We start from the raw sequence: 14,091 nt of genomic DNA on the forward strand, positions 1-14,091 counted from the left end.
ATTAAATAGGATGATAGATTTCATGATAGATTTCATTATAGCCGATTTCAACGTAAACGTGATACGAATTATATTATTTGTTTTTAGTTCTTGTATTCAAATTTCATCAAGTTGTTATTCAGAACAAAAACACAATTAATAGTGCTAATGAGAACCGTGTATGAGAGTGGTGACAAGTATGATGAGGTAATCAGTGCACGTGGTTGCTAATAGCTACTATACAACATTGATGTAATGCTGTATTTGTACCGTAATGACACTCATTGGAAATGTATATATAAATGTAAATATATGTCGATTATTGATTGATTAATTTATTAACGCATTCTTTTCTGAATTCATTTTCCACCAAGAATTTGTATTTCTTGGTATACCTTAGATATTACTTTATAGACTTGCATGTAAACCGTGTAACGCAATGCCAATATGGCATAGAACGATTACGCAATGACATGTTATTCTCGGGGGCGGACATCCGGGCATTTTCTACCGCCTGGCAACCCTCGCGGTAAAAACAAAGACCAAAAACTCGCAGAAAACGGTACTTTGCGATAGTTGTTCAGAGTCCCCTGAACAGTGTAACAAGATTAGCCCTACGCGTGTAACATATATGAATTTGGTTGTTCAGGATTACTTCAAAGTTGAGTTTGTGTTGTTTTCTCGAGTTTTCACCGGCTCCACCGGCGTTCCACAGCAGCGCGCACAGAGCCCGTAGAAATACGTGGTACAGTGGTGTGCGTCTTAGCAACGTGGAACGTCTTGTGACGTAGCTCCGCCCCCGAGGATAGTACTGTGTAGTAACAATGGTCTATGTGACGTACATTATAAAAACATACAAACAACTGTGTACTAGTAACACGTTGACAAGCGATCAGAAAAAGCGCGTAATTCGATCGTGTAATATAAAATGTGGTAGCCCAAGTGTCACTAACATTTAGCTGTTTGCGCTGACATAATCATTGGCACATACACTTGGACACGAACAACACAACACACATAACATGAACAACATGGCACATATGACATGACACACATAACATGAACAACATGACACATATAACAGTATAACAATATGAACATGACACGTATAACAACATAACAATATGAACAACATGACACATATAACATGAACAACATAACACACATAACATGAACAACATAGCACATATGACATGACACACACATAACATGAACAACATAACACATATGAACAACATGACACATATAACAACATAACAATATGAACAACATGACACATATAACAACATGACACATATGAACAACATGACACATATAACAACATGAACAACATAACACACATCACATGAATATTCATTTATTGCATTCCTATTTTCACAGTCAAGAAAACCTTGTATTATACCCAGATAATGACAACTATGATGTATGAATATGAATATAGTATGTTGTATTAACTGTATCTTGGTTTGTACTTAAATGTGTTTTATAGATGTATGAAAATTGCCAATAAACAGTGATGAATTACAGACTTTAGTTTCCTGTCTTCCCCTCGGCCAACAGGCACCCCAGAAAAGGATGCCCAATAACCGAGCTTATTACGTGCAGAGAACATGAAACCCGTCCACGCGATCCGCGCCATATTGTTAGCATTTAAATGGTGAATATTGTCATCAGAATAATACTAGGCTGTACTGTAGTAGGATGGTGAAAGTAATGGTACAGCATTATAACAGTGAATAAGTACTGAGAAATAATTTTAAACTCATAGTTGCTGTTATCATAGGGAGTAAAGTAAGCAAATAGCACCGAATAAACGGCAAGGTAAATAGTCATTTTGACTGACCGGAGTCTATGGTGGGTAATTGAACGTAGTGAATTTGATACTGATTTGATAAAAGATAGTTCAGTTTTTAATTACTAGTATAGCCCCAGTGAAAGTCTGTATGTTGGGGCTGAAACATTCGACTACGCACAAATTGTGCAGTTTTAATCCATTCGTTTTTGGAGGGGACTATGCAGTGGTAAAATGCGGGAGGGGGGCTTGGACTTTACTAACTAAAAACATTTTTTAGGGCTAGCGGTAATGAGCTTTATTTTTTAGTATGTTGTAATAAATATAAATACTGATGGAAAGTAACTAATGAATAAATGTGGATGGAATTGTTAGGGTGAATTCATTCTCCATTTATGTGTGTGGTATTATGATAAGTACTGTAAAATACTTTATTTTAGCTGGAATTAATTTTCACTGAAATGACTTTTTGGGTGTTTTGTTTGGAATATATTTTCACTTATTTTTGACTAGTTTAATGTAAAATATAGGAAAAAAGGTACATTTGCTGGATTTTATTTTTACTGAATCATTCCTGCAGTGAAAATAGTGAAAATTAATTCAAAGCGAAAATAAAGTATTTTACAGTATATGCCATGTCACATGCTTTATCACATGACGTTTCACATGTTCATCCACATAGTACTACAAAGGCAAATTTAAAAATCAAAAATAATTAAAATTAGATTAAAAGTCAATTCCTGTCTGTATTTGGCTGAATAAAGTCTTCTGGGTAACAACTTTAACCAAATCTGTCAAGGCATGGCAGAGAAATAATTAAGAAGACATAAAAATAAAACCAACATTGTAGTAGGTTGATATCCAGAAAATAATTGGACACAAGGTGCTCAGAACACACTTAAAACATGTCTGACTGGGAGCATTTTTTTTTTTTTTTTTAATATTTGAATAAAAATTGCCACCAGTCGGCCATCATTACCACTATACTAACAACAAATTGAATGTCAATTTCTTTTTCAAAAATGACGCAGTGAGGAAACTTTTTTTGGCTAAAATATTTAACAGCACACAAATTGTACCTAAGAAACAGGAAGCAGTAATGAAATCGACCCAGTCATGCCTGCGAAGTTGATGACATGTTTAGATGATGTTGATTTATGTTATTTTGGTGACAAAACACTCACCAGTAAATCAAAGGGGAACAAAACGAAAACAAATTAGCAGGCTACCTTTTCAGTGATTAATTCGTCATCGAGGTCGAAAGTTCTACAAGAAGTACTCCACATGTTCAATATGGTCTCGTGCATTTTGTAAGTAAAATATTTATTCACACATTAAAGCTCTCTAGCATACCAAGAAAGGCTCACACTATCACAGGGATTACTTATACTGAGTAGTGAATGTGTCTCAAAAAATGCATAGAAGTCTCAAATTCAAATAGGAAATGTATCCCTTGCACCCCACCCCCCTCCCCTCCCCCCACAATTGAAAAAAATTAAAATAACATATTTGTTTACGTCAATATCTAATTACCATGTCTTAAAGCGGGGGAGTCGTCACCTGTGCATGCGTCAGATGGCCATAGCGTGTCATTGTTTACAAACAAACGTCTACCCATGAGCCTTTGCATTTTTAGCACGTGGTGTTATCATCGCTTGGGACACAATTCCCGTTTGCCCACAGGTGACGCTCCTCTCGCTTTAAAGATGATGTTACTAGCAAATGGTTTTCATTATCAACAGTACCAATGTCTGTACATATTTCTATTTCAAATGTTTTATTTCACACAATTTTTTTCTCATGTCTTAACAATTACACATGCTTACTGTAGAATACTTTATTTTCGCTTGGAATTTTTTTTTGCTATTTTCCCTGAAGGAATGATTCTGTGAAAATAAAATCCAGTGAATATACTTTTTTCCCTATATTTTACCTTCAACTCATCAAAAATCAGTGAAAATAAATTCCATACAAAACACCCAAAATGCCTTTTCAGCGAAAATTAATTCCAGCTAAAAAAAAAAGTATCTCACAGTACTTCAACACCAAAATTGTGACTTGACATAAATTATATTATCCAATCACCTCACTCGTTTACTGTCAGCTGACCAATGGTATCCAATCACATCATTACAGTGATTGGTAATCAATTATCAAGTTTGAAAATGATCAGATAAAAAAACGCAAGATGAACACAAAAAGGATTTTGTGCAAACTTTCTTCAATATATTGAAAAATATACATACAACACAGGCCAAAAATTGAATATGGCCGATATCCAAAAATGGTTAATAAAATATACAAGTTTGAAAAAATATTGTACACAAAATGTTAGAGTTATTGTAACTGCAGTAAAGAGATTAAAACAGAGATCATAACAATGAGGACAGGTATTTCATCGCGTATGTCTTCTCATCATCTATAACAATTTATGGCAAAAGCTGAACCTTGTCTATAGTGAAACTAATACTTTCCCCACCATAACAATATAGGCTAATGTACAATAGGGCAAGATTATTACTAACCAAAAGCAGTTATTATACTATATATATATTTGTATTCTGTTGAATTCACGACACAACATTATATACTGGCCTAATCTAACACACAAATACATGCTACGTAACAATAAATTTAAAAAGCCATCTGGAGCCACTGTTCTTGAACTTATTAGGGATTACCCAAGTTTGACCGGGCCCCATACAAAGACGTTTGCTCAATCTGTTCTAAACTGTTTGTATTTCAGCCTTCCCATGATGTATCCTTGGGAGGAAAAGATGTATAATAATAGGGTTACTAAGAGGATACCGAAAAGTATGCACTCAGACAGTACATGGTTGCATTAACCTTTGCTGGTTGGTCGATACTTCCGCTATACTGCCTTCGTGCATACTTTTCGGTATCCTTGTAATAACCTCATACTATCAGTAAGTTGCACATGTCTTGCATGTCCTGGTACATATGCAATAAAGAAGATTACTAAAATTGGAAGCAGAAAGCAAAAATCCTACAACATATACAAGGCAGAATTTGATAAGTCAAAAAAAATAAACTTTCAACAAACAAAGTGCTCTCTGATTGGTCAAACTGTTAGGTGTTAGGGTTGGGTAGCCAATCATCGACTCACATGTTAAGCATATGACAAATAAATGTATTTACAGTGATCCAAATTAGTTCAAGGATCCAAAAAGAATGAATAAAAACATCCCTCAATAAATATTGAATTCCCAGTGTAAAGTACCTCAGCCTAAATACTTTATTTTCGTTTGGAATTAATTTTCGCTATTTTTGCTGAAAGATTGGTTCAGTGAAAATAAAATCCAGCGAATATATTTTACATTCAACTCATCAAAAATCAGTGAAAATAAATGTCATCAGTGGTACAATAATTGGGGTTTGAAACTACGTTGACATGATACCAAGAATCCGTTTCAATCTCGCTCTCGCATAAGCGTTTGAACTCAGAAAAATGCGAATGCACATGCCCAAGGTAACTAGGATACTGGGATGTCCAGGTGGATCAAAATAGCTGCCCACGATATGACGGATTACGATAACTATATTTTCTGTACATTTGCAATGTATTACATTTTTTTACTATGAATGTGGTAATACATGTTTTATTGTTTTATTACAAACCGCCTATGTCATGTCAGAAGGTCGTAGCATCAGTCTCGCTATCTACGAGATGAGACTTGAATGGGATCTTGGCATGATGTCACCATACAGTACTATGCGCATTGTGATTCTATACAAAACACACAAAAATTCTTTTTAGCGAAAATTAATTCCAACTAAAATAAAGTATTCTACAGTACTAGCAAAGCAGAAAGACCAGACACAATAACATGAAAGAAATACTACGAGTGAAAAACATATACTGTAAAATGACTTAATTTTCACTGGGTTTAAATTTCACTGATTTACCATTTCATGCATATTCAGTGAGTTTCAAATTCACGGTTTTATCATTTAGATAATGTGTTCTATGCTAAATTTTACATATTCACTGGGTTTTAATTTAGCGCATTTTCCATTCAGCGAAATAAGCAAAATTAAAACCCAGTGAATGATTAATTAATTACCAGTAAACAAATTAATAAAAATAGTATTACATGAAGTTTGTTAATCTCAACGTCCCTCATAGAATAGAACATCGGCAGTATAAAAATTCGTAAAGTTCACAATATTTAATACTGACCAAAACATGGGGGAATGAGTACAATGATGTACTTTAGGCCAGACATTTTTTATTCCTTGTTTCTCAATAAGGCAATTTTTTTGAGGGGGTTGGGGGGAAAAAATAAAATTAATTCTTTTTTTCCCCATTAGATTTGTGTGATTCTCAAAGAATTGTAAATGAGATCATTGATTGAAGAGAAGAAATGAAATAAACTTTTATTTCATGTATAATTTTGTTTCTCATCTGCGTGAGACTTTGGTACTTTGATCATGATACTGCCACGAAAATGCAACTCGGATTTGGTATGAGGCAGGCAGTAACAAAATTAAGATAAAAATAATATTTTTTTAGCAATTTTTTTTGTGCTTACAAGTCGGCGGGCGCGAGAAATTACGCTGAAATAAAATTTTATTTTTATTTCATTTCCGGGTCCTGTTCATTCGGCGGGTTCGTGAAACAAGGGATAATAAATGTCTGGCCTTAGGTGCAGGGAATATAATTTATACAGGATTTTTCATACTACTAGTATGAACCAATGCACAATTTGGAAAACAAAAAATTGACATCAATATCTGCAAAAATGCATCCATCTTCGTAAAATTGAACTGCAACAAGATTGTACTTTGACTGATATTACTGTAAAATGACTAATTTTCACTGGGTTTAAATTTCACTGATTTACCATTTCAGGCATATTCAGTGGGTTTTAAATTCACAGTTTTATCATTTAGATAATGTGTTCTATGCTAAATTTTACATATTCACTGGGTTTTAATTTAGCGCATTTTCCAGTAGGCGAAATAAGCAAAATTAAAACCCAGTGAATAATTAACCCTTTTACAGTATACAAGTTTGTATGAGATTAGTTTATGATTCTTTGACAAAAGAAACTATTTATGATGTCAGGCAAAAACCACTAGATTCTGATGGATTATAATAGGCACTATTATCTGATGGATTACAATAACAGCTGTAATCTGATGGATTATTTGGATTACAACAACCACTAGAATTGATGGATTTTTTAATCAAGGAAACAGGGGCATAGCGCCCTCATGCCATGGCCATGCGCCCCCTTACCCTTGGGAGCAGATCCTCTGGCAACCATAAAATTCTGATTGACCAGGGATGACATGCAGCTACAGTCTTCAACTGTGACCTGTCTGATATTAATTTTGGCCCCGAGAAAACCATAGAAGGCTCAATTTTAACTTAGAATTATCAAAAACTCCACACCCTGATAGGGAGAACCGTATCTCCCCCACTTGGTGGCCTTACTGAATTGCAGTGCTCCCTCTTGAAGTTTTTTCTAGAAAAAAACCTGTATATGATTGTGGTAACAAAAGTCTTTCAAGTTCAAATAAAAGCGGGGGAGTCGTCACCTGCGCATGCGTCAGATGGCAATAGCGTGTCATTGTTTGCAAACAAGCGTCTACCCATGAGCCTTTGCATTTTTAGCGTATGTTGTTATCGCCACTTGGGACTCAATTCCCACGCGTGCGCAGGTGACGACCCTCTCACTTTAACATCTTGACCATTACCCCACCACGTATGGCGGTGTAAGTTGTCAACGCTCGACACCTGTCCACGCATCATGTGGGTTACATTCCACTCAGCTTCGTAACAAAATGATGACATCGGTAAAAATTTTTGACCCTCTCGCTTTAAACCTTTATGATCAAAACGTATTGTATGCTTATTTTCATTTGATTGTATTGAACTAATCTTGACTTGTAATTTACATGTGTGGATAATATAATGGCCACCAGGCGGCCACTTTTCATTAGAATCTCAAACAATATCGTGTGCTCCTGTAAGTCAGGATGCATAATCATTATCCAAATTTGTCGATCTCCAAGAAACTGTTTGAGACGCATTCACAGATTTCAATTTTGTGACAGAATGGTGATAAATTTCATCAAATCCTAAAAGAATTTAACCTATAGTACTTCGTGGAAACTTCCAACTGAATCAAATGATATACTAGTGTGGAATCAGTATAGGCATGAGAAAAAATGGCTGCCAATCTAAAAAAGAATACCGGTATGACATGCACCTATAACAGTAATGATCATCACAAGTTTGCTTGAAATTGCCTCAGTAATCTCTGAGAAACAGCCCTGGACACGTTTGAGTATCAGAATAAAGCAAATTGTGTGTCAAAACGGCCAGCAGGCGGCCATTCCCATACATATGGCCATCATGTAAGTTTGAAAAAGATTGGCCAAAATATGTCCGAAAAAATACTCTTGACGGATAGATTGGGATAAAACTAAATATAGGAAAGTTTGTCCTTTTTCAGACTTCTGACGGGTACATGATGTTAGACGTTTGAATATGCTATTAAAACAAAATGTTGTGCATCAAGGTCCCATAATGTGCAATTCCAAGAACTGGTTCTAGAAATGTTTAATTTTGATGAGTGTTAGCCACTAAAACGGCCGACTTTCGGCCATCATGATTCTGTTCACAAAACAAATTGCCCATTTCTACATGTCTCATGAAATGCCATGTACATAGTTTTATCGTGGCCAGTTTGGAAATGCCAGCAATACAAATGCAAACAAAATCAGGCACATGCAAGCAAACATACAACGTTGAAATTACAGTGTTGGACTTTTGTTGATTTGAAATACAGATTAACAGAGACGATAATGTAACATGATAAAAATATTCACAAACAATGTATTTCGCACAACTGAAACATGTTTTACAAGTTTACATAATAACAATGATTTTTTTTTACAAAATATTATTTATTCTATTTAATAACACGTTTGACATAATATGTTTTGTGTAATAACATCTTTTACATAACATGTTCTATGTTACATGTTTTAAATAACATGTCCTGTGTAACATGTTTTACATAATAACATGTTCTATGCAATATGTTTACATAACATGTTCTATGAAACATGTTAACATAATATCATGTTCTATGTTATAGCATGTTTAACATTTTTTGTTTTACATAATTACATGTTCTTTGTAATATAGTTCACATAGCATGTTTTTGTAACATATGTTATATGTTATAACATGTTTTACATAATAACATGTTCTATGAAAGATGTTAACATAATATCATGTTCTATGTTATAGCATGTTTAACATAACGTGTCATGTGTAACATGTTTTACATAACATGTTCTATGTAACATGTTTACATATAAACATAATATAACATGTTTTATGTGATAACATGTTTAACATAACATGTTCTATGTAATATGATTTACATAACATGTTCTATGTAATAACTTGTTTTAAATAACAAAATGTCTACATAATAACAAATTTCCATACTTAATTAATACAATGCCAATGACAAATTCTGTTTTGCAGCAAATCAACTAAAAAGTTTTAAAAAATGCAGATGGGATTTCAATAAAATGACAAAACTCGACTGGAAATTCTGAGTGTAGCCTTACTACACATGAAGTAAATGATCATGATTTATTTAAAAAATTTTAAATCTAAAAATAATATAAAAATAATATATAACGATATATGCTAGTTACTGGACACTGAACTTTGTGATGTCTGTAATTCGGTTGCAATATGCGCCATTGATGTCAGAGCGGACGTCGCTACAGCCTCGGCCGCACTGACGCTAGTGATTTGATGACTTGTGGGTTTGCTATTTTCATGAATATTCATGTGGCCTGAAAAAAAATAAAAAATAATATTACTGTCAACAGTTGTTTTTCTTCACTATTTTTCAAATTCCTACACATGATAGAGAAACATTGAGTATTATTGTTATTTAACATGTTCATGAAGATTTAATTTAGCGATTTTAAATCGGGAGGGTCGTCACCTGCACACACGCGAGAACCAAGTCTCAAGCTATGATAACAACACACGCTAAGAACACAAAGGCACATGGGTAGACGCTTGTTTGTAAACAATGACAGGCTACGACCACCTGACGCATGCATAGGTGACAACTCCCTCGCTTTAATTATAGAGTGAAAATAGCGAATTTAAAACCCAAGTGAATAAATAATGTGTTTACTGTATACATGTATGATATCACTGTACTGGTGTTCAGTCTAGACAGGTTTCACTGTACTGGTGTTCAGTGTAGACAGGTTTCACTGTACTGGTGTTCAGTGTAGACAGGTTTCACTGTACTGGTGTTCAGTGTAGACAGGTTTCACTGTACTGGTGTTCAGTGTAGACAGGTTTCACTGTACTGGTGGTGTTCAGTCTAGACAGATATCACTGTACTGGTATTCGGTTTAGACAAATATCACTGTACTGGTATTTGGTTTAGACAGATATCGCTGTACTGGTATTCAGTTTAGACAGTTATCACTATTGGTGTTCAGTCTAGACAGATATCACTGTACTGGTGTTCAGTGTAGACAGGTTTCACTGTACTGGTGTTCAGTCTAGACAGATATCACTGTACTGGTATTCGGTTTAGACAAATATCACTGTACTGGTATTCGGTTTAACAGATATCACTGTACTGGTGTTCAGTCTAGACAGGTTTCACTGTACTGGTGTTCAGTCTAGACAGATATCGCTGTACTGGTATTCGGTTTAGACAAATATCACTGTACTGGTATTCGGTTTAGACAGATATCCCTGTGCTTGTGTTCAGTGTAGACAGGTTTCACTGTACTGGTGTTCAGTCTAGACAGATATCGCTGTACTGGTATTCGGTTTAGACAGATATCACTGTACTGGTGTTCAGTGTAGACAAATATCACTGTACTGGTGTTCAGTGTAGACAAATATCACTGTACTGGTGTTCAGTGTAGACAAATATCACTGTACTGGTGTTCAGTGTAGACAAATATCACTGTACTGGTAATTCGGTTTAGACAGATATCACTGTACTGGTGTTCAGTCTAGACAGATATCACTGTACTGGTGTCCAGCCTAGACAGATATCACTGTACTTGTGTTCGTTCTTGACAGGTTTTACTGTACTTTTGTTCAATCTAGAATGGTTTCACTGTACTGGTGTTTGGTTTAGACAGATATCTCTATACTTTCGTTCGGTTTAAACAGGTTTCACTGAACATGAAACATTTTTGAAAGTGAACTTGTACTTAACCTAGTTTCCTCACCTGATATGATGCGCTGTGGTTTGTGTTGTAACGCTGTGATTGGACAATCCTTATGCGCTAACAATAACTGTTTTAACTGAGCAACTTCATTACGCAACAAGGAAACTTCATTCTGAATAAAAAAAAAAACATTGACAGAATTTATTAAATAGCCTGAAATGATACGTCAGGTCCTAAAAGGTTAACACAGTAAATATTTTATTATTACAATTGTGATGCAATTAATGTTAAATTGGCGGCCATTTTGTTTTGATGTTTTAAACCGAGCCTAAAATCGGAATATATCTATGACTGGATTGACCAATATTTAAGTAATTCTGGTGTACTCTTGGAACTGTTTAAACAGGTGCTTCGGTATTTCCAGCGGGATTGGAGCTCTGAAATTAATAAAAGTCCTAACTTATTGTAAGGTGAAACATGAATTAACATGTGAGAAATATCTTACAAATATTGGTCAATCTTCTGCAATATACAGAAATGCTTTATGTAGATTAAGGATCTCGTCCCATACACTACATATTGAAAAGGGTAGGGCCAGTGGTACTCCACGTAACCAGAGGTTGTGTTCTTTTGGCTGTAGTGTAATTGAGGACGAATACCACTTTACATTAGTATGTCCTAAATAGGTTGAAGTTTATTGCACAGTATTACTACTCCCCAACTACAGAGATAAAGTTTATTTCATTATTTCAGAATCAAAACCCATATTTACAATTAAACTTGGTAAATTTATATATAACTTATGCTTGGAGAGAACACATAATTATTTACATTTTATTTTTGCGACCATTCCAATCTAATTTATTATGTATTTATTTGTATCTGTGCATATATTATTATTATTATTATATTCATGGCTAGCATTTCAGCTGCAATGTACTCAAGAAGCATATTTGAAGAATTGTCCCCTAAAAGAAAGGTTTCAAAAACCCATGACACTAATCCATTCCTGTAAGACAATGTTTAGTATAAATGATCTCATTGATATTAAGGTGTGTGATATTGATAAGTCCCAGATCTGAAGTAGCGCACAGACAAATGTGTTCATCGATGATGAAAAATAAGCAAGTATTTGTCCAATTACAAAAATAAACCAATCAAACATCAACATGCCCAGAGATTTTTCACGAGTCTAATCATCATGTCAAACAAAGCCTCTACAGAAAACTGTACAGTTGATTATGTTACTGCTAATTACAATACTGTGGAATACTTTATTTTCGCTGGAATTAATTTTCGCTGAAAAGGCTTTTTGGGCGTTTTGCTTGGAATTTATTTTCACTGATTTTTGATGAGTTTAATATGAAATATAGGAAAAAAAGTATATTCGCTGGATTTTATTTTCACGGAATCATCCCTTCAGCGAAAATAGCGAAAATAAATTCCAAGCGAAAATAAAGTATTCTACAGTATCTCTACTGTTATTCACACCTAATAAATTGTTTTATTTAAAGGCACACCTTCCAGTTAAGCCTAATCTCACAACAAATTTATTTTCTGGATTAAAATTACAGTGGATAAGAAAAGATAGATTAACATTGTAAACAACTTAAACAATAGTGTCCCATGATCCTTTGGTGCAATCCCTGGGTTTGAAAGGTTCCCCTTTAACAATATCATCGGCCATTTTTTTTCTGAACCTTCCTTTTTATGATTTTGCATTGGCTACTCATTCGTGAAAGAATAAATTTTAAAGATACTGTTGACTGTTTATAAAATTTTAAATAATTCTGCTCCAATTTATTTATGTGACTCGGTTGACTGTTATGAACCGGGTCATAGTAGCCTCGGGTCATATAACACTGATCTTTTGTTATTTAAAAAACAAGATTCAAAATGTACCACAAAAACATATGGTTGTCGTTCTTTTAGCAATTACTGTAAAAGGATAAATTATTTACTGGGTTTTAATTTTGCTTATTTCGCTGACTGGAAAATGCGCTACATTAAAACCCAGTGAATATGTAAAATTTAGCATGGAAAACATTATCCAAATGATAAAACCGTGAATTTAAAACCCACTGAATATGCCTGAAATGGTAAATCAGCTAAATTTAAACCCAGTGAAAATTAGCAATTATGCCCCCCCTCCCTTTTGTGGAATGAACTTTCACTCTTCATTTGTCAGTCAATCAATATTTAGAAGAGAAGTCTGAAAACTCATCTCATTTTGAAGACTGTTCTTTTATTTTAATGGTTAAATTTATATTTTGAAATTTTGTTTTTTTTTCATAAAACAGTTATTATTGTTATTGTACAGTATATGTACAACATGTACAACCAGAACATGCAATTTTGAATAAGTGGAAATTAAAGGAAACATCAAGCCAAGCAACTTAATGACCCCTCAAAAAAAAAAAGCTCCACAAATGTAGGAGAATGCAATTTACAGTTTTTTTATATCACTATTCATTCTCTAGATATTCAACTTTTTCCACAGTAATATGTAGTCAGCCATCGTGATTCTCAAGCAAAGGATTATGGGTAAAGTATGACATCATAGAAATTGAGAAAATGATTTCATCCATAACTTCAAAATGAAAAGTGATATAAAAAAACTGTAACTTGCATGTTCTTACATTTCTCGAGCTCTTTTATCTGGATGTATTACTGTAAAATATTAGTATACTGTATTAGAAGCTGCGGCCTTCTATTAAAATGGTACAAGGCAACAGGGGGATGTGGCTTTTATTAGAGATGTTGCTTCTAATACAGATTTTACGGTATGTTGTCAGTCTTGACTTTCTCTTTAATAGGGTCATGTGACATGGACATGGACACTCCAGGAATGTTGGACTTATGAACAAAAACAATACACTGAACAAAGTGAAATTTGATGAGCTGAGATTTATAATTGAAATGAACAACAGCGAAAGGCAACTGAGGAAGTGAAAGTCAGGAAGTGAAATGAAAAAACCTGAATGTTTGCGCTCGTTCTTTGAATAAAAACAAATGCCTATAGGGGCTCTGCTAAAGCAAGTTTTGAAAATATGATTATTTGCATGAAGATCAATGTTCAAACAAAAACCATGAATACTGTAGAATACTTT

General features: G+C 34.2%; 1 protein-coding gene across 2 annotated transcripts in view; it reads right to left on the bottom strand.

Annotated features, from left to right (window-relative positions):
- Positions 1-3,068: 3,068 nt before the first annotated feature.
- LOC144345432 (cyclic AMP-dependent transcription factor ATF-2-like) overlaps positions 3,069-14,091 on the bottom strand; it is a 36,954-nt gene continuing 25,931 nt past the window's right edge. For both annotated transcript variants that reach the window (XM_085494654.1, XM_085494653.1), the window contains exons 9-10: positions 11,042-11,153; positions 3,069-9,622 (exon numbers count right to left, since the gene is read on the bottom strand). In XM_085494654.1, coding sequence (XP_085350780.1) covers positions 9,471-9,622; positions 11,042-11,153 — 264 coding nt within the window. In that variant the 3' untranslated portion in view covers positions 3,069-9,470. The remainder of the gene's footprint in view (positions 9,623-11,041; positions 11,154-14,091) is intronic.

The sequence above is a fragment of the Saccoglossus kowalevskii genome, chromosome 20 (assembly GCF_978046115.1).
Source record: "Saccoglossus kowalevskii chromosome 20, keSacKowa6.1, whole genome shotgun sequence".
Taxonomy (NCBI): Eukaryota; Metazoa; Hemichordata; class Enteropneusta; family Harrimaniidae; genus Saccoglossus; species Saccoglossus kowalevskii.